Source organism: Hevea brasiliensis, chromosome 2 (assembly GCF_030052815.1).
Source record: "Hevea brasiliensis isolate MT/VB/25A 57/8 chromosome 2, ASM3005281v1, whole genome shotgun sequence".
NCBI classification, from domain to species: Eukaryota; Viridiplantae; Streptophyta; class Magnoliopsida; order Malpighiales; family Euphorbiaceae; genus Hevea; species Hevea brasiliensis.
The window spans coordinates 1,499,213-1,517,772 of record NC_079494.1 but is presented as its reverse complement, the minus strand read 5'-3'; the positions used below and the strand labels follow the sequence as shown (position 1 = coordinate 1,517,772).

The window sequence follows — 18,560 nt, the reverse complement described above, 5'->3', positions numbered from 1 at the left end:
TTATAACTGGCTCTATCGAGCTTTCTTCCTGTCCTTTGCATCTTTTCCACCTCCCTTTTCCTATTTTTGTTATTGTTGATATCTTTTCAACCTGTTGTACTTATTCCTTAATTTTAATCCTATTTCACCCTTACACCTTTTCCTTCAAGAATGTCCATCCCATCATCAACTTTAACTTTCATTTTATTTCTTGGTCTTATCTTGATTACTAGTTCTATTACTTTAGGAATTCTAACTTTACAGTTTACCCCTACCAGCACATTCTTCGCCTTTTGTAACACTTATAATTAACCATAGAAAATTTTTCCTTGTATTCCCCTTTTCCCAACTTAACTATCAGAACATTATCAGTCCCTACCAGCCTTAGTAGGAAATTGCTTATCTTGGATGGATATGAGCCTCAGAACTATAAGTTCCATCTGAACTGACACGGCTATGGAAAATGTGTGCCATGCCTTAATTCTAAACAAGATACTTCACATGTTCATTCTCCTTAATATAATCACATATACTGCCCATAGCTTTCCAAACTTCAGCCTCAAATTACCCATCAGCAACAATTTCATCTATTGAAACTCATCCATAAACAGTACTTCCTCTAGCTCATAGTTTAAAACGGTTGCAAGTCTTGGTAGCTAACTCCATTTGACTCCTGTCACTATTCTAATCGTCCTTTCATACTTAACACTAGGTACATACTTACTGTCATTCTCATATCAGGAAATTATGTATGAATTGGTGCCTACCAAACTCTCCAATAATTAGGTCTCCTTGACTCAGTCTCTGTTCCTTATATAACCTTCTTAGAACCAGAAGTACAAGCTAAACTTGAAAAGAAAGAAAAATATCCTCTTATATTCAACTACGTCCGATTGTCCATATAATAACGTTTAACATATGTTTCTTAGTCTTTCTCTTCAAATTTCATCATCTCTTAGCACAATTGTGCTCTACCTATAAGATATCATCTGCATGAACACTTTACCGTACCATTGTCCTTCCTGACATAATATTTTATAATTTATTAACTTTACTTATACTCGACCTCTGATTCATATCTATCATCGTTTATATTGTGCCCATAACTTTTGTTGATCCCTGAAAGATTTCTCTCACTAATAGATTCTTCCAACACTAATTCCACCCTTATCTATGGTCATTAATTTGATCCTTGAACTTTCTAGTGATTTATAACCACCCAGACTTGTCACTTCTCGTTCTACCGCTACTGTTGTTCTGTCGTTATTACTCCACTGCAAAGTGATTCTCTTTGTCACACTAACAATGTTTGCCTGACATTCATAACGAACCTCTAACTACCTTCTTACTATCTCAAAAGTCTAAACTAAGCATATGTATCATTATCTATCATTCTTTTCCTATCATCATACCTATTTGATCCCTTAGATTGACCTTTATTCAACTTACTACTTACTAACTTCGTTTTCTCTATCTAATTAGGTAGTCCGCAATACCATCGCACACCTTCTAGCATTTACTCATTATTATTGTATTCCATATCTCCATCACTATTCTTGCTAATATGGTCCCATTTTGGGTTCTCCATCCTTGTCATTCACCTTGCCAAAAATAACACTTAGCCTACCCTATATCTTAACTTTGTTCCTTTTATTATGCGCTCTTTAGGTTGTCCTTTCATTTATTTCCTTTGTCTTACCCAAAATAGAACTTGACTATTCTATCCCTGGTTCCATTCCTCTTCCTAACATGACAGCTGTACTTGCTGACTATATCTTTCAGAGTCTCTACCGCGTTATCACATATCTGTGCTACTCAGATTTGGTCCTTTGACCACTCTAGCTAGTACTTCCACTGGCATTTAGATTATATTGCATCTGCAATCACTTGTCCAAACTTTCATTCTGCACTTTCTCTATCCATTGGCCTTCTATAATTTATCTTCGCTAATTTATTTCTCTTAACACTGTTATAATTAGATTATACTATTGTTTTGAATAATATGAAGTTAGAAAGGAACTCAGGAAATTGCATTCATACCTTTATCGTATGATTTCTATTCTTATCCTTTAGCTTACATAATACCCTTACTACCTCGAGAACTGATTCTGCAGCAATTTTATTTATTTGTTATTATTATTATTATTATTATTATTATTATTATTATTATTATTATTATTATTATTATTATTATTATTATTATTATTATTATTATTATTATTATTATTATTATCTTTCTATGTTCACTCAATTTGCCAAAACTTAAGATTCCGGGCACCCAAACCCGTCATCCAATTCAAAGGATTTACATCCATCGTGATCTGATTATATATGATTCCTATAATAGAACTTGTATCCTCTGTAGGATACCCGAGCCAACTACTCTCTACCACACTCTACAGTCCTATCTGGGGCACTATTTTGTTGGTCACCATTATTAGTAATAACCTTTGATCCCTTCTGAAAATATAGAACTATACCCTAACTTGCTGCAACAAAGGTACTACATTTACCACCTTGGCCAAAACCATGTCAAATTAATGTCTCTCTTACCATATCATAGCTCTGTAAATCATCAATTCATAATTTCGACCCTTTTTTTTTTTTTAGGTAGTAGGGTTGTACTTTATTCCATACTGATACACACAAGGTATTCTATTCTCACTAAGCTCTAAGCAAAATGTTTGTCATACTGCAAAAATCATCCAAAATTCCATACCGAAAACTAGATGGTCTCACTCTATAGGTGTCACCTTTACTTTGCAACTAGTCCGAAACCTCTGGTCTGATGGCAACTTCATCAGAACTCTAGCTCATGCTAGGGTAACTGAGTCACTGACTCTAGTTACCACCCAACTATGACCTTTCGATATTCTAGCTCTAGACTCTTAACCAGGAGTTCCCAACTCCTCTGCAGATATAGAACTCTGTTCTGGTATTACTGTACCAAAACAGAGACTGCCTGCAACATCCTCATCATAAGCACTACAGGGAAGTACGCAGCTCTACACAATAATCTCATGTCGGTACTGTAATCTGCAGCTTACAGAGCAGACATCGAGAACATTGTACAGTTACTACGATACGTCCTGACCGACTAGGCCTCCTAATTTCTTATCTCTCTTGAATCTTCTATTATCATAAACTTATTCTGACTGGGTCACCCACTGATGACTGCCAGCAGTGGTATCCTCATCCTTATCTAGGCCAACTGTACTTTCAAGACTCACTTTTATGTACTCGTGCCTTGAACGAAATGGGCACACCATTTAAACCCATACTGACAAAAATATAGTATTTGTTGGAGTACATATCCTCATGATAGACCTCAACATGTCTGCTAACTCTATTTCACCTTTCTATGTACTCCACGAAAATCAAGACACTAACTGAGGCACTTTTATAGTTCCTGAGGTATAACGCAGAATCTAGAAATAAGGAATTACAGAAAAAGACGAAACAGAATCCTATACTCCGCATGTAACATTCTAACAAGACTCCTTTTACACTCCCAATTATATTATTTCCCATGAATCTAGAGCCTAGGCTCTGATACCAACTTTGTCACGACCCAACCTATGGGCCGGACTGGCACTAGGACCTGGGCTAGCTTAAAGCCCCCGAGGCCCGTAGTAAGCCTAACTATTCCTCAAATCCATAACCAGGCCCACAATTTAGACCCAATATGCATATAAGATAATTTAAATTAAACTGTTATAATTTCATTTTGGGCCAACTTAGCCCAGAACTTTTCAGAAAACTAAAATCAGGGGAGCCCAGCTCAACCATGTTACCTCATTTACAAACTATTTAAATATCATACAAATCTTCATTTATAAATCTCAAAAATTTAAATTAACACAATTTCTAACAAGGTCCACACTATTACTAACACATGCGGAGTTCTAGATTTTAAATTTTGAAAAGATAGTAAAATAATTAAATAATCTACGTTAAACCTGCGAGGAAGAAAACAGGTTGCTCTATAAAATAACTCCTCCTGTGGCCTGAAAAAAATATTGAACAGGAGTGAGCATTCGACTCAGAGAGTAAAATATCAATTTTAACCATAATCTCTATAACTATCTAAAACTAATGCACCCTGTGGAGTGAAATGCAACATCAACAATAATTTCACATCATAACATCAAAAAGGTAATTTGGAGCACTCACGCACCCTGTAACATCAATCATAATATATGGGAGCTGATCCCCTATACAGCCCTCTTAAATCCAACCTGGTGCCAACGAAGAACTCAAGCCGGACTTTCGCTTAATAAACCAAATCGGGGTCCCAGCGAAGAACTCAAGCCGTGACTACCCCCGAAGGATCGGGTCCCAGCGAAGAACTCAAGCCGTGACTACCCGTCCTGTCTATAGTCCACACCACATCACACGCACGCCAACGCACGCACACTGCTCCAAATTACCACAACAACATCCATGGCACATTAACAGTTATGAATGCAACATTAATCGTGCCTAGAGTTTATCTACATAGATATATGCATATAAGTGATGCATGGGCATGCTTGAACATATAATAATAGTGAAAATTACAATTAAAATTAATATTTTACTCACAGTACACCGATGACTATTGTGGCTGCTGAATGCAGGAAAATAGCTCACATCGATCACCTAATAATTAAATTATAAATTTATTAGTACTAAGTCAAAATAAAACTCTAAAGAGGCAATAGACAGCCTAATTTATGCCGGAAATCCGGCAGAATTTCCTCTATACTTGGGACCTACCCAACCTGCAAAAAGGCTCAAATAACACTTCTAAATTCTCAATTTCCATAATCACATCTCATCAATATCACATGACCCCTCCTGGGCCCTCCAAATCAGACAATACTCAAAATCATAAAAATTACGTTTTAGTCTCTATAATTGGCATTTTGTTAAAATCTACTCAAACAAGCTCTAAAAATTCTAAAATTTTGCCCCGCGGTCCTTAATAATATTATAAGACTATTGCAAAATGAATTATAATTTTTAGATCATCCACGAATATTTTATGAATTTTATTCTAAATCGATATTAGTCGAAAATGAGCAACTTGGAGTTCGGGTTTACCTATGCCAATTTTGACACCTGGAACGCATCCAGAACATCTGAAAATGCTAGGATTGACTGTAATATTGACCACGTTCTGAGATCGGCGTCAGGCGTGGATCTGGCTGAAAATGCAGTCCCGACGCCGGTGAGCTATCCTCGATCCGATCGCACCTAAATTAAGTCCAAATTTTGTTAATAATTATCATAAAATTATTTTTAAATTTTAGAAATCGAAAAAGTTCGAAAATCTCACCAAGCGATCTGGACCGTCCAATTATCGCCTTTTTCAAACAGTGTCCGATCAGAGCGGGACCAGTCCTATTTCGAAGATCTCATCGTCCTGAGTCCATTGGTGGCCTCGGATTTCCGATTTGACGGTCGGATCACTGGAAAAGTGACCGGAAACCGAGAAACCCATATGATTTTCTTCCAACTTTCCCTCGCCGGTTCTCTTTCCTCTGGCCATCAAACGGGGTGCCACTGGTCTCATCTGAAAGTTCATCATCTTGGGAATCCGTGACACTAGGAATCACCGGAAATGGCCGCCGGAGTCGACCGGGGCGACGCCGCGAACTCGGGCCCCTACTGCGCGCTCTCCCTCTCTCCTCTTTTTCCTCTCTCCTTCTCTCTCTTTCTGCTGCTTCCTGCTTGGTGCTGCCGCCGTCTGGTGGTTGCTCCGACACGGGGGAAGGCCGACGGTACCTCACCGGCACTGATGCTGGCCAGCCGGACGAAAAAAGAGAGGGAGAAAGTGAGGGGGAGAGTGGAGTCGGGGAGAGAGAAATGGGGTGGGGGAGTGCTGCAGTTTTTTTTTTAAGTTTCTGCAGTTTTTTTTTTTTTTTTTATATATATGGGTTGTTATAGGGGAACCCTGTGAAATAATTTCTGGGATGTCAGAGAAGAGTTACGGTGCCCTAGGTAGCATTAGATTGCCAAGAAAAGGTTAGGAGAATTTTTAAGATCAGTACAGATAGTTTTGGCTCCTTAAGCCAAACGAAGGGCATTTTGGTTATTTCACCTTCATATATGATTTTTGACCAACTTGTCCAATTGAATAAATAAATTATATGACATAAAATGTGAATAAATATTGCTAAAAAATTAAATTAAAAATGAGTAGAAAAGAAAAGAAAAGAAAATAAATTAAATGGGACTTATGACATCACCATGATGTCATTAAAATGTCCTCCACCAATCACAACTCAACAAGCCATTATAAATCAAATAAAAATTGATAAATTGAGACAAAAATAAAAATACAAATCTGCCTTCTTCATCTTCAACCAGCCGGCACACTTTTCTCTCAACCTACATGAGTGTTGTTTCATCTCTCTCTTCCATTCCCGTGAATTCTCACCACTAAACCCTAGACTCCCTTCATTAAAACTTGTCTACACCTCTTGGGAAAGTGTTTGGCAGCCTAGAAAAAGAAAGAAAGTGAAGTTTAAGCTTGGGAAAATTTTGCTAAAAAAGGTTAGTGCTACTATTCTTTAATTTCTCTTTAGATTTCATGTTGGAAGCATGAATTGACTTAGAATTTGAAAGAATTGAAAGAAAATATCCATGTATGAGCCACTTCCATTTTTGGCAGCCATGAATTAGGAAAGTGTTTGATGAGTTTTGATGTAATTAAAGATGTTTATGGGTGGCTTTGATGGTAATTATAAGACTTTGAATATAAATTGATGTGTGTGAAGTAGGATTTGAATATTTGAGAAATTTTGAGTTAGGGTTTGAATTAATTTTGGTACCTTGGTGTTATGGCTTGAGATTGATCTTGTTGAGACTATTTGTTGATCATTTGAAGTATTATGAATGATAAATTATAGTTGGGAGTAAGGAGGATAGAATATTGGGAGTGCTTCTCTTATGCAGAAAATTCGAACCTATAAGTCCAGTGTCTTGTTTGAGTTATAACTGAAGTTGTGTGACTCCAATTTGTGTAAGACCAATTGAAGGTGAAACTAGACTTAAAATACCCCATTTTTTATGAAGAAACCCTACCCAAATTCTACCAAAATCTTGGTCAATTTACTATCCCAATCCGGATATCCAAACACTGAACTTAGAAAAATGACATTGTTCATTTGGCCATAACTCTCTCTGGAAAGGTCCAAATGACCTGAATTTTAATACCATTGGAAATATTAGACATAGGACTACAACTTTCATTGAGAACACCAAGCCCAGAAATGTCTCTAACCAAATGAAATTATTGACCCAAGTTAGGTCACCAAATTGACTATAATCAATTCTGCCCAGAATTTCCTGGACATAGACCAACCAACCAGTTTTGGCAAAATGGCCATAACTTGGTCTATAAACATCCAAATGCAATGAAACCAATGGCAAAATTTTTATAAGACATAGGTCTACAATGTTGGTCTTTTGACTAGAACCCAAAACCCAGAACCCAAAGGAACTAGGTCAAATGGTTAGAAAAAGTTAGCATATCAAAACCTAGAATTTAATCAAACTACACTTGACCCCAGAATAGTCTTTAAGTCATATCTCCCACTAGGAAACTCTAATTGGGAAGAGTCTAACTGTTTTGGAAACCTAAGAAACAGGGCTACAACTTTGATTTAGAGACTTGTCTCAAATTCTGAATGTAAGAATCCTGAAATGAAAGTCAAAGCTACTGACCTGAACATGGACCCTAAAGACACAGGGCACATGAGTCCAGGCTAGTGATTTGGCTATAATTAATTCTACAAATCTTGAAAAATTGTAATTAAAATTTTTGAGGACTATAAGACATAGGGTAACAACTTCTATGAAGAACCTTAAGCCCAAAAATGACTGTAACAGGTCCAATTAATTAGACCAAGACAGACTTCAAAATCTGCCTAATTCTAGACCCAGAAAGAGACAGTGAACCCGTTATGGTTATTTAACCATAACTTGAGTTCTAAAACTCCAATTAATATGATTCAAAAAGAAAAATAAAGATAAGACATAGAGAAACAAATTCTATGAAGGGAGTGTGGCCAAACAGTGGCCACATCCTGGTCAATTTGCCATGTAAAGACAGTGCAGCAAATCTGGACCTAAAGAAAAGTCCATAAAATAACTAGGCATATAAGATGAAATAAATTAGAATAAATTATTAAGCATAAAAATAGCACAAATTAATGAAATTATAAATACTTAATAATACTATTCTGCCCAAAGGACACCTAGACTTATTTATATAGCTTGGATCGATTGGTATACCAATTAGGGACTACATATTGCAGTACTGCCCACAGGGATAATCATTGACAGACAACATATGTCTAAGATTATTGTTCTACTGGCTTTATGCCTGCCTGATGGCTATAGTGTCAATTTTTATTATTATTAGCTTATGCGTGCCCGCTAGCCTTGTGCCTGATATGACCATTGTATGCATGTTAAACATACGGCTGTCTAACTAGTATACTCCCGTGTATCCAATTTTTATAGTCTATCATAGGTTACTTGGGCACAGATAAATATAAGAGGACTGAGAATGGAACAAATGAACCAAAAAGACCCTGATTAAGTAATTGCTCCCAAAGTTTTAGAAATATGTAAAAGATTTTAATTTCATGAAATCCTACACATCTTTATAAGATTATATATGAGATAATTATTTCAATTCTTAGTTATTTCATTACAAATTATTGCACCACTAAGTAGAAATGCTTAGCGTGTTGGTTTTTCTATCGCGTAGGTACAGGAGAGCACCAGCAGCCGTAGCAGTAGTAGGAGAGGATCAGATTTATTATAGGGTCAGTGTCACCTCACCAGTTCATTTTGGGTAGGGCTCATGTGTATTTAAATTTTGTATTTTAGATCATTGTACATAAGTAGATGTTGTAAATCAGGTTGAGATATATAACTAAATTTTGGATATATATATATATAATTGTACATTATTGTAAGTAATATTATATGAATGAAATGTAAGTTTATTTTCTTGAAAATTATATGAGTAATGGTATGATGTAGTATATGAATAATTGACATGAGAAATGATGTAATGAAATGGATATAATTGATTTTTAACAGATAAATGAGGAAACCCGCCATGCACTAATAAAATAGAGGAGACTCTGTCTGAATCTCCACAAAAATGAAATGGGATAAAAAAAAATTATATGTAAGATAATATATTAAATAGACAATTAAATTGATATTGTATATGATAAGACATGATAGGGTGCCCGGACACCGAATGTAGCATACCTTGCTCGACTACACTGTAGATGGGTGAGGGGTGTTACACGTTTAGACAGCCCTGTTGAAGCATTACCTCCAACCATTCATGAATTTGCAGAGATCCAATTTAATGAATACAATATAAAAATTTTAAGTTACGTTTAGTAGAACGTAATGTAATACAACGTAATCAATTATGTAATGTAATTAAAATTATAATGTAATATAATTATTATTATATTCCTATATTTGATTACAAAAAAAAATATAAGTAATATAATATAAAGATAATTTTAATTTTAATATTTAATTTATTTATAATATTAATAATAAGTGGTAGTAGTTATAGTGGTTGGTAGTCTAATAGTAATGGTAGTTAAGTGATGGTGGTGGCGGCGGTGGCGGCGATAGCGATTGTGGTGGTTACGTGGTGGAAGTAACCAGGTGAAGTATTGGTGATGGTAGTGGTTAGGTGGTGATAGAAGTGGTAGTGATTAAGTGATGATAGAAGTGGTTAAGTAGTGGTGGTGATAGCGATAGTGATAATAGGAAAGTGGTGGTGGTGGTGAGAGAGTAGGGTAGTGGTGGTCATAACAGTGGTGACTAAGTAGTGGTGATAACAGTATTAGTATTGTCATAAAAAAAATCAAAACAAAAAATGATTACATCTATTTTTATGCGTAACGATCATTAATGGATTACATTAAACTTTTTAATGTTACAAAATAACATGTAATCAAATATATAATGTAATCACGATTACATTATAATTACATTGTATATTTAATTATATTAGAATTTTATTTGCTTCACACCAAATATGTCCTTAAATCGGATCTTGCTAGAATGAATTCAAGCTGTGATGGAACATCTTACCATCGATACCACAAACATGTACCTAAACAAGCAAAATATACAACAAATGAGCAACATTTTTATGCAATTAGTTGCTAAAGCAAAGTAATTATGCATAGTAATGAAGGTGCCCAGAACAGAAAACTCAAGGGAAGTTGATTATCGCCACAGCAAGACCAATCATTTTCACACTTGACGAATTCAATGCCTTCAACAGGCACCATAAGCTGCTCTCTGCTACAAGGTTTGGCTGCATAGTTTGTGTTTCAGCAGCCTCATTTCGAGAGACCTTAGCTTCCTTTACGAATTCAGCATTTGCATTATCACCATCAGGGTCGATCCGTAGGCACCCTAATAACCTCTTTAATTTCAGGTTGCGCAATACAATCACCATCATTCAACGAAATGTAAGTTTGAGAAACCAAAGATTTTGATTCAAACTTACGCTTACCCACAGCCCCAACTACCATACGCCCTCTCGCTGAACCCTCTAAACACTTCACAAGCTCGTTGTCAGACCCCCAAACTAGCCAACGAACTCTCCCTATCAGGATGAGAACGTGGATCAAGAGCAAAACTGGAATTAGATACACATACTTTCTACGATCGCAAAACTTCTTGGCATTAAACGATGCCGTCACTCACTTGTATCCGATGATCCTAATCTGTGACGGAAGATTCGAATTTAAGCGTTCAACCAGTCCAGGTGGGTTAATGTAGAAGCGGCCCAAGACCACCTGTCCCACGGCGCTCACGATCAGTACGAACTGAGCGAGCCCAGTCATAACACTTGGGTTGCCACTGTCCTGTTCCGGGACGGTAGCAGAGTGAAATAGAGCTTCTTCAGGTTACCTTCGATAGTTTGGCTCCTGGATTCTTCTCCATTGCCCACGCCGCAGTACAGTGTGCGAAGAATATCGCACTTTGCGGCGCTTGTATCTTTGCTTCTTGATCGTCGTGTTATCGCCGGGGGCGGTTGTGCCAGTTTCTTCATCGTCGGACGTCGTGGTGCACATTTTAGGCTTTTTATGCTCTGGTTCTTGTTGCAGTGGTGGGGATGTGGTGGTTTTTTTGAATCTGAATTTCCATCTTCAGTGCTTAAAATCCGAGTTTTCCATTAATTTTTCTCAAATGTCTATACCCCAGCAAAACTAATTGCCTTTTGGCGGCAAAGGAAAGGTTTTTGAAAAGCGGGTACTTCTTTTTCTCCCTCTCTTCTCTCTCTCTCTCTCTCTCTCTCTCTCTCTCTGGCCAACTAAAGGAGAAATTCTCGTGAAACTGGTCCCGGTCCCGGTCCCGATCCCGGCCCCGGGACACAAATGACCACCACTGAAGTCTATATCTCCACCGGCCAAAACACAGTCCCACGCAATCGCTTGATTGCTAAGCTTTGCAGTTATGGTGATACTAAACCACATAAATCTACATAGTTCTTCGCAACTCAAACCGCACGTGTACTAGCTTGGAGCCTTTACTTTCCAATCTTAGCTGTCGGGTGTGATTATTGGGAGATCCTAACCCCGAATTGGCTGATTTGAACGATCTGCTTCTGTCAACCGTTGAAACATGAATAATCTATCGCCTATTCTCCAATTTCAAAAAGCTATTCCCTTTTTCAAAATTCCCTATTTTCCATCTCTTTCTCCTTTGCAGTCTGTAATATTCTGTACCGAAGGCTGCTATTGCGCAATCGAATCCTTTCCTCGCACAAATTCATGTCCTCTTTAAGCTTTTTCAAATTTATGGAGGCAACTGCGTGATTCTAATTGAATGGACTTTGCATAATTCTCCAACCTTTTCTTTTCTTTCTATTTAAAGGCCAAAGGGCGCAAGAACGAGCCCACGCTGCGATCACTACCTTCTTAGCTTTGGTAATTTGCCCCTTTTTTTCTTCTTGTTATCGTTAATTCCCAATTCTTCCCTGTTTCAGGTTTTCCTTTGTTATCATGATTGTGATCATTATTGTCTCTGCTAAACGTTGCCGCACTGCTTTCAATTTGAATGCTTTTTTACTTAATTGTTCTTGAACATGCCTATTGTAATTGATTTCAAGCATGCTCTTATCTTAAATCATTATTTATTTGGGAATTGAAAGGAGCTTTGGACTTGGTACGCAAGATATTTCTTTCGTGTCCAAACATATACGATCCAGCGTCAAATCGGCAGCCACCAATTGATTTGAAATGGTATGAATCTTGCTTCAACTCTTCCATTTTTCCTTCAGCCTCCTGAATCCCTGATTATAGTATCATTCTTTGAATTTGCTGTTCAGATAGCAATTTTTTTATGAACTCTTATTTCATATATTTTAAACTTAAATGTCACATCGTCTCGTTTGAATTCTAGCGAGTCTATCTGTTAGCTGCACTTCTGTTACTAATTCTATTAACCCTTTTTCTTTTTTTATGTGTGTGTATTTCTTTAAAAAATTGCAGGGCTTTGCTGAAAATAACCAGCAGACTGATATTGGTATGCTGCTTCTCTTCCTGTGAATATTTTTTTACTTTGCTTTTTTCTACAAGAGGAATGGGGTTGGGTGTTCCAAATGGTCACTGTTGCTGTGTTGGTATTCTAAAGTACGCTTACTTATTTGTCTTCAGGTGCAGCTGTGCGCAATGGAAGAGAAATACTTTTGCAGGTAAGCTGTAAAGAAAAAAAAATTCCATCCCTTTCATTATTGTTGGTGCACATGAAGATTTTTAGCAGTTCCTTAGATGCTATATTTTCATCTATATTCTACACATGGAATACTCTAACATATAAAATTATTATATGGTAACTTTTACCTGGAACTGGATTTACCATCTGAATCTTATTGCAATTGGCATCTATTGAAAATGGTGAATTAATAAAAATGAAAAGCTGTCATGCAGTTGAAGGGTATAGTTAAAAAAACTTGTGCCAGACCTCAAAATTTGAATGCCAAAACCTGAGAAGTTGTGTATTTGTTGATCTGAATGAAAGTTAGAAACTTTGCTTAACAGGCTTATAACTGGGAATCTCACAAGTATGACTGGTGGAGAAATTTAGAAAGGAAAGTTCCTGATATTGCAAAATCTGGGTTTACTTCAGCATGGTTGCCGCCTCCTACTCAGTCCTTCTCACCTGAAGGTTAGAAGGATTACTTTTCAATTATTCCAATCTCTAAAATTCAATTGAAGAAATATAATTTTTAATAGTTATTCTGAATATATGAATTTTAACACACAATTGGAATGAATTTTGTTTACATAATTGAATAGATTATCTATTATGAAAGAAGGTGATGCCTAAGAGATAGTTTTGTCTTTTATCTTCCATTTTTGTCAATACAGGTTACCTTCCCCAGAACCTTTATTCTCTAAACTCTTCATATGGTTCTGAGCACCTGCTGAGGGCTTTAGTTCAAAAAATGAAGCAGCATAAAGTCAGAGCAATGGCAGACATTGTTATCAATCACCGTGTTGGGACTACACAAGGGCATGGAGGAATGTATAACCGTTATGATGGGATTCCATTATCATGGGATGAACGTGCTGTTACATCTTGTACTGGTGGACTGGTAACTATAGTGAATACTTTTCTAAGCGTCTCCAATTGCATGCATATAAACCCTGATACACTTGCCAACTTTTTATTTCCTAAGTTATGCTAATCTTTTTATTGTTCTCAACTTTTTTTTTCCTTTCTGTTTTATTACATATGTGCATCTGTAAGTGGTTGTTTCCTATTGATTGGGATGGGGAGGGGTTATGCATGTTACACTCTGAGTAAATTTATGAACAAAGCGGATGTGTCTACTTGTTAACATGACTTGACCGTTGAATCTATCATTCCTTGAAATTAATTTGGACGAAAGTCCTATTATGAGAATCCTTGACCTGTTAATACCACATTCCAGGGTAACCGCAGCACTGGGGACAACTTCCACGGGGTTCCAAACATTGATCATAGCCAACATTTTGTTCGAAAAGATATTACAGCATGGCTGCAGTGGCTTCGTAATTATGTTGGCTTCCAAGATTTCCGTTTTGACTTTGCGAGAGGGTAAATACTTTTCAGCATCTGCAACTGTTATGTATTTGATTAGTTTTGTTACCTATGTCTCTGAAATGCTGCATTTTCAGTTACTCGCCCAAATATGTGAAAGAATACATTGAAGGGGCGAAACCAATATTTTCTGTTGGGGAGTACTGGGATTCTTGTAACTACAGTGGCTTTTATTTAGAATACAACCAAGGTATTATTTTCCTTTTGAATCATGCACAAATCAGGCACCAAATGAGTTGAATTTTGATCCATATATGAGAGCACACTTACCTAGTTCTTTTGAGCGAGTCCTTCTAGAAATCATGGGCTTTTGTAAATTCTTTTTCTGTATTAGATCAGAATAAGGTCGGCTGCTCTGATACTATATTTCTTCTTGATGATAATTTCCTTAAAAAATAGGAGCTTGTTGATTTAAAAATACAATAATCTCTCTTCAAAATCATCTTGAGTTTTCAATCAATTACTGTTAAAAGGGGAAAGGTCTAGAGTCTAGACGATAGGTACTTCTCAAAAACTGGTTGCTGATGTAGAATGACTTGGGAAAATCTTGAATTCTTTAGCAATTACGATTAGGATTTGTAAAACTCAAGAAATTAGGGCTCAAGGATAAAAATCAAAGAGAACGTTAGGCAAAAAAAATAAAACTTCTAGTGGGATACTAGCCTCATATTAGCAGGGATCTATGATTCAACCCTATCAAAAAAAGCCTCACAATTTTGAAAATTAGAAATGCCCACACAATGCAAAGAGGCCATTGGTGCCAGAAATTATTCATTGACAAAAATTGATTAATAAACCTTACAAGTTTAGGTATTTATAGGCTCAAAATAGTTATAAGCCTACAAATACATGAACTTCACAGAACTAAAACTAACTACCAGATTTATTAGGACCCATGCTCAGACTCAAAATTAAATAGACTTAAACTAAGACCCAAGACACTGTGGGCTGTCGGCTGCCTATTCCAGAAAAATATTAAAATTACTTAAATGCCCCTGATTAGTGAAATTTCCCTCGTGCTGTACTGTAAACAGTAATCTGCCATAATGTTTAATAATCTAATTCCCAAATGGAGTTCCTTTACTGTTAGCATCATTTGCATTATTCAGATCATGTTTTTTCTGGGATGCTGATTACTTATGTGGGAGATTTCCTTGATTGATATGGATCTCTTCATTTCATGTGCTTAGTGTTCTTTCAATCATTGATTATGATGCGTTACTTCCACCCCTCCCTCTTCTTTTTCCTTTTTATCTTTAAAAGTCCTTGTTTAGCTTTGAGAAGGTTGCTTTATATTGATCATGATATCTATTGGCATATCGATGTTGCTTATGTTATTGGGCCAATGCCTTTTTCCAGATAGCCACAGACAACGGATTATCAATTGGATTGATGGCACAGGGCAGCTCTCAACTGCATTTGACTTCACTACTAAGGGAATTCTTCAGGTACTTGTCAGGACATTTTCTGTTTGGAGGAAAATAGTGGTCTATTCCTGTGAAGAACCTACAAGAATTTTCTGAAAATATTAATTCTTCTTTCTTGCTGAATTATTTATTTGACTTGATGCTCAGATTACCTAATTCACCGTATTAAATTCTAGAAGTTATTAGGGTCAATAAACTTTGCAGAGTTAGTCCACCTATGTCTTGGGGAGATGTTGAGATGAATAGAAGCCTAACCACATATATTATCCCCTTGAATTTTACCGGGACAAAAAGTTTTATATTTCCATGATTTGATATTTATTCATCATTTGCATGCAGGAAGCTGTTAAGGGACAATTCTGGCGTCTGCGTGACTCTCAGGGGAAGCCACCAGGTGTAGTTGGATGGTGGCCTTCAAGGGCTGTGACATTCATCGATAACCATGATACAGGCTCAACGCAGGTGCCAAAAATGTTCTTTATCATTTTCACTGTGGACCTAGATGTTGTGGAAGAATTTTAAGTGGCTGCTTTTTATTTTTTAATGTTTTAAAATTTTGCTTCTGTTGGCAGTTATGTGGGTTTTTCTTCCTGCTATTTTGAGTCTATGCACTTGCTCTAAAGAAGAATTTAATCATGTCTTGATAACTCTATTCACATTTTTTTTTTTTTTAAGAAAATAATTCATGTAATCCTTGTGGAATTAGAATACACTGAATCAGCATTAGAGGTGAAACTTTAAGCATAAATAATCAGAAATTTCCATGTTGAATTGATATTTGAGGTCCCAGTGGTGTAGGATTGATCTCTTGAGTGGCAGTTGAATTCCAGAAGAATAAGATTGCAACTGATTAAAGAGGTTAAATGTCCTCTTTTCCCCTCCTACGATGCTTCTTTTCTGTTGATGGTTTATCGGATTTTTTCTTTAATGTTCTTATTATAGTATATAAATTTGGGTCATTTTTGTTAGCTTCATGATTCAGTTTGGGATCGTTGGCTGCAACTGGACTGTAATGTGGAAGACTTTTGGTTAGTTTCATATTGGAGAAAAGAGAGTCATGGTTCATGTTGCTAATTCCTAGTTGCTAGGTCAAAGATGTGGTAGCCTTGAATTAAGTTGAGTTTTCCTGTACATCTTTATAATTTTCTGAACTTGTGGCATGTCCTAATCTTTGGTTCTGGTTGATTAGTAGTAGTTTGCTGAGTTTGGTTAGAATTTTTAGTTCTTTTATTAACGAGTGATACTTGTCTAGGCATTATCCATCACAGGCAAAACTGTGGTGTCCTCACATGGATGTTTGATAATGGAACATATTTTGTTGTGGTGTTACTGATTCTGGATATCATGTTCTTTTTTGTTTAATGGGAATTAACTACCTTTATGATATTTGCATTCTTGCAGGGCCATTGGCCTTTCCCTTCAAATCATATTATGGAGGTATGTCTGAGTTATTTTCTATATTAAGCTTGTTGGCATAAATTAAATGATTTGCATCGTCATTGTTTAACTGAGCTGGTGACTTCACAACTCTTTTCTAATGACTAGCTGTCTATCCAAATTAGTAATGGGGCTTTTGGGCAAGGCTCCTGGATATCCATTTTGTGCTGATTCTAATTATTTGTCAATCTATGTTCCATGTGGTATGGGTGCTTCTTAATTACCTGTTATTTTGTGTACTACTTTTCAAAAGCCATCACTGACCTGAGGAGTTGGTAAAATTCACTGAGAAACTGCTTGCATTGGATAGCCTACAATCAAATGTCCTATGTTAACCTTTGTGTTTGGTTTATCCTCTTTTTTTCACTTAGGTTGCCTACTGGGTATGAATGTATATCGAAGCCAGAAGATTTTGTTTTTGATGACCTTTCAAACAATCTTATGCATCTAAGTGGAAGTAGTATTAGCAATTACATCTATGTCCTAGTCCTCATTTGTGCTTCATTATCTGAACCAAATTCAGAAAAATAATTACTCATCATGTCATTCAAACGTTAGCTCTGACATTCTATTTTGCTCAGGGTTATGCATACATACTCACACATCCTGGAATTCCAACAGTCTTCTATGACCATTTTTTTGACTGGGGAAACTCCATTCATGACCAAATTGTGAAACTGGTATGTTAAATTTCTGTTTGCTTTTGTTAAATTCATTGCTTGAGCTAAAGCCTCTTCTCATGAGAAAGCTTCAACCACACTTGCAGATTGACATTAGAAAAAGCCAAGACATCCATAGTCGATCATCTATCAGGATTCTTGAAGCCCAGCCAAACCTCTATTCCGCAATTATAGGGGAGAAAGTATGCATGAAAATTGGGGATGGTTCCTGGTGCCCAGCTGGCAGGGAATGGACACTGGCAACCTCCGGCCATAGATATGCTGTGTGGCAAAATTGATCCCCTTCATAATTGGTCCCCAGCGTTGCTAATCTACTTCTGGGTAGTTTGGTAGAGGTCATGCCCTACAGCTACATACTAGGATAGTATAGCTATTACACGAATAATTTTGCTCCAAGATCACAATCTTGTCTATTTTTATCACTAAATCAATGCTCCATTGGCTTCCATTTGAGGCTTACTTGGAAGTTTCATGTTCCCTGCCATTGAGGACAGGGTAGGGGGTTCAGTGTGATCCTCCTGACTAGTGGATAGTGGATGTGAAATGTGATTTAAAGTTCTTGAAGATTCAAAACTTTTAGCATTTCTTATGAGAAAATCTTAAAAGGCTTCAGCCTAGTAAAGCCTAATGCCCAGCCAGCCAGGGCACATGTGAGATGTGATTTTGGACGCGTTCATCGTAATATACACTATATGCCATATCCTCCTTGCCTCTCCTTCTCTACTAGTGAACATCTACATAAATAATTATAATTGCCATAAATCTTCAAGTAATAAACTATAATTATTCTAAAAAAAAATGAAAAGTAAAGAACTATAATGGTAATAAAAAAAAAAAAAACGAATCACATGATAATATATATATATATATATATATATATATATATATATATATATATATA

At 36.5% G+C, this 18,560-nt stretch overlaps 1 protein-coding gene, 1 long non-coding RNA gene and 1 pseudogene across 4 annotated transcripts; 1 reads left to right on the top strand and 2 right to left on the bottom strand.

Moving 5' to 3' along the window:
• Positions 1 to 3,788: 3,788 nt before the first annotated feature.
• LOC131170394 (uncharacterized) lies at positions 3,789 to 4,621 on the bottom strand. The gene is made up of 2 exons (XR_009141157.1): positions 4,564 to 4,621; positions 3,789 to 3,986 (listed from the first exon to the last, which is right to left on the bottom strand). It is a non-coding gene; the product is annotated as an uncharacterized LOC131170394 (long non-coding RNA).
• Positions 4,622 to 10,345: 5,724 nt separating this feature from the next.
• LOC110661022 (probable alpha-amylase 2) lies at positions 10,346 to 18,232 on the top strand. 3 transcript variants are annotated; one of them, XM_021819513.2, is made up of 13 exons: positions 10,346 to 11,957; positions 12,205 to 12,272; positions 12,522 to 12,555; positions 12,687 to 12,724; positions 13,071 to 13,197; positions 13,401 to 13,627; positions 13,967 to 14,112; positions 14,193 to 14,305; positions 15,475 to 15,563; positions 15,882 to 16,004; positions 16,944 to 16,979; positions 17,561 to 17,659; positions 17,746 to 18,232. In XM_021819513.2, the coding sequence occupies exons 2-13, from the start codon at positions 12,270 to 12,272 to the stop codon at positions 17,935 to 17,937; spliced, it is 1,227 nt and encodes a 408-aa protein (XP_021675205.2). In that variant the 5' UTR covers positions 10,346 to 11,957; positions 12,205 to 12,269; the 3' UTR covers positions 17,938 to 18,232. The 3 variants fall into 3 exon arrangements, with proteins under 3 accessions (XP_021675205.2, XP_057987556.1, XP_057987551.1); XM_058131573.1 differs by having other exon boundaries at positions 11,321 to 11,957; positions 12,185 to 12,272; XM_058131568.1 differs by having other exon boundaries at positions 11,321 to 11,957; positions 12,182 to 12,272.
• Positions 10,416 to 11,102, bottom strand: LOC131171450 (uncharacterized; annotated as a pseudogene).
• Positions 18,233 to 18,560: the final 328 nt, after the last annotated feature.

Bases quoted from the DNA above. Each gene is read 5' to 3' on its own strand.
- LOC110661022 (XM_021819513.2), top strand. The intron at 12,556-12,686 runs GTATGCTGCTTC...ATTTGTCTTCAG, and splicing joins TAACCAGCAGACTGATATTG to GTGCAGCTGTGCGCAATGGA. The intron at 13,198-13,400 runs GTTAGAAGGATT...TTGTCAATACAG, and splicing joins TCAGTCCTTCTCACCTGAAG to GTTACCTTCCCCAGAACCTT.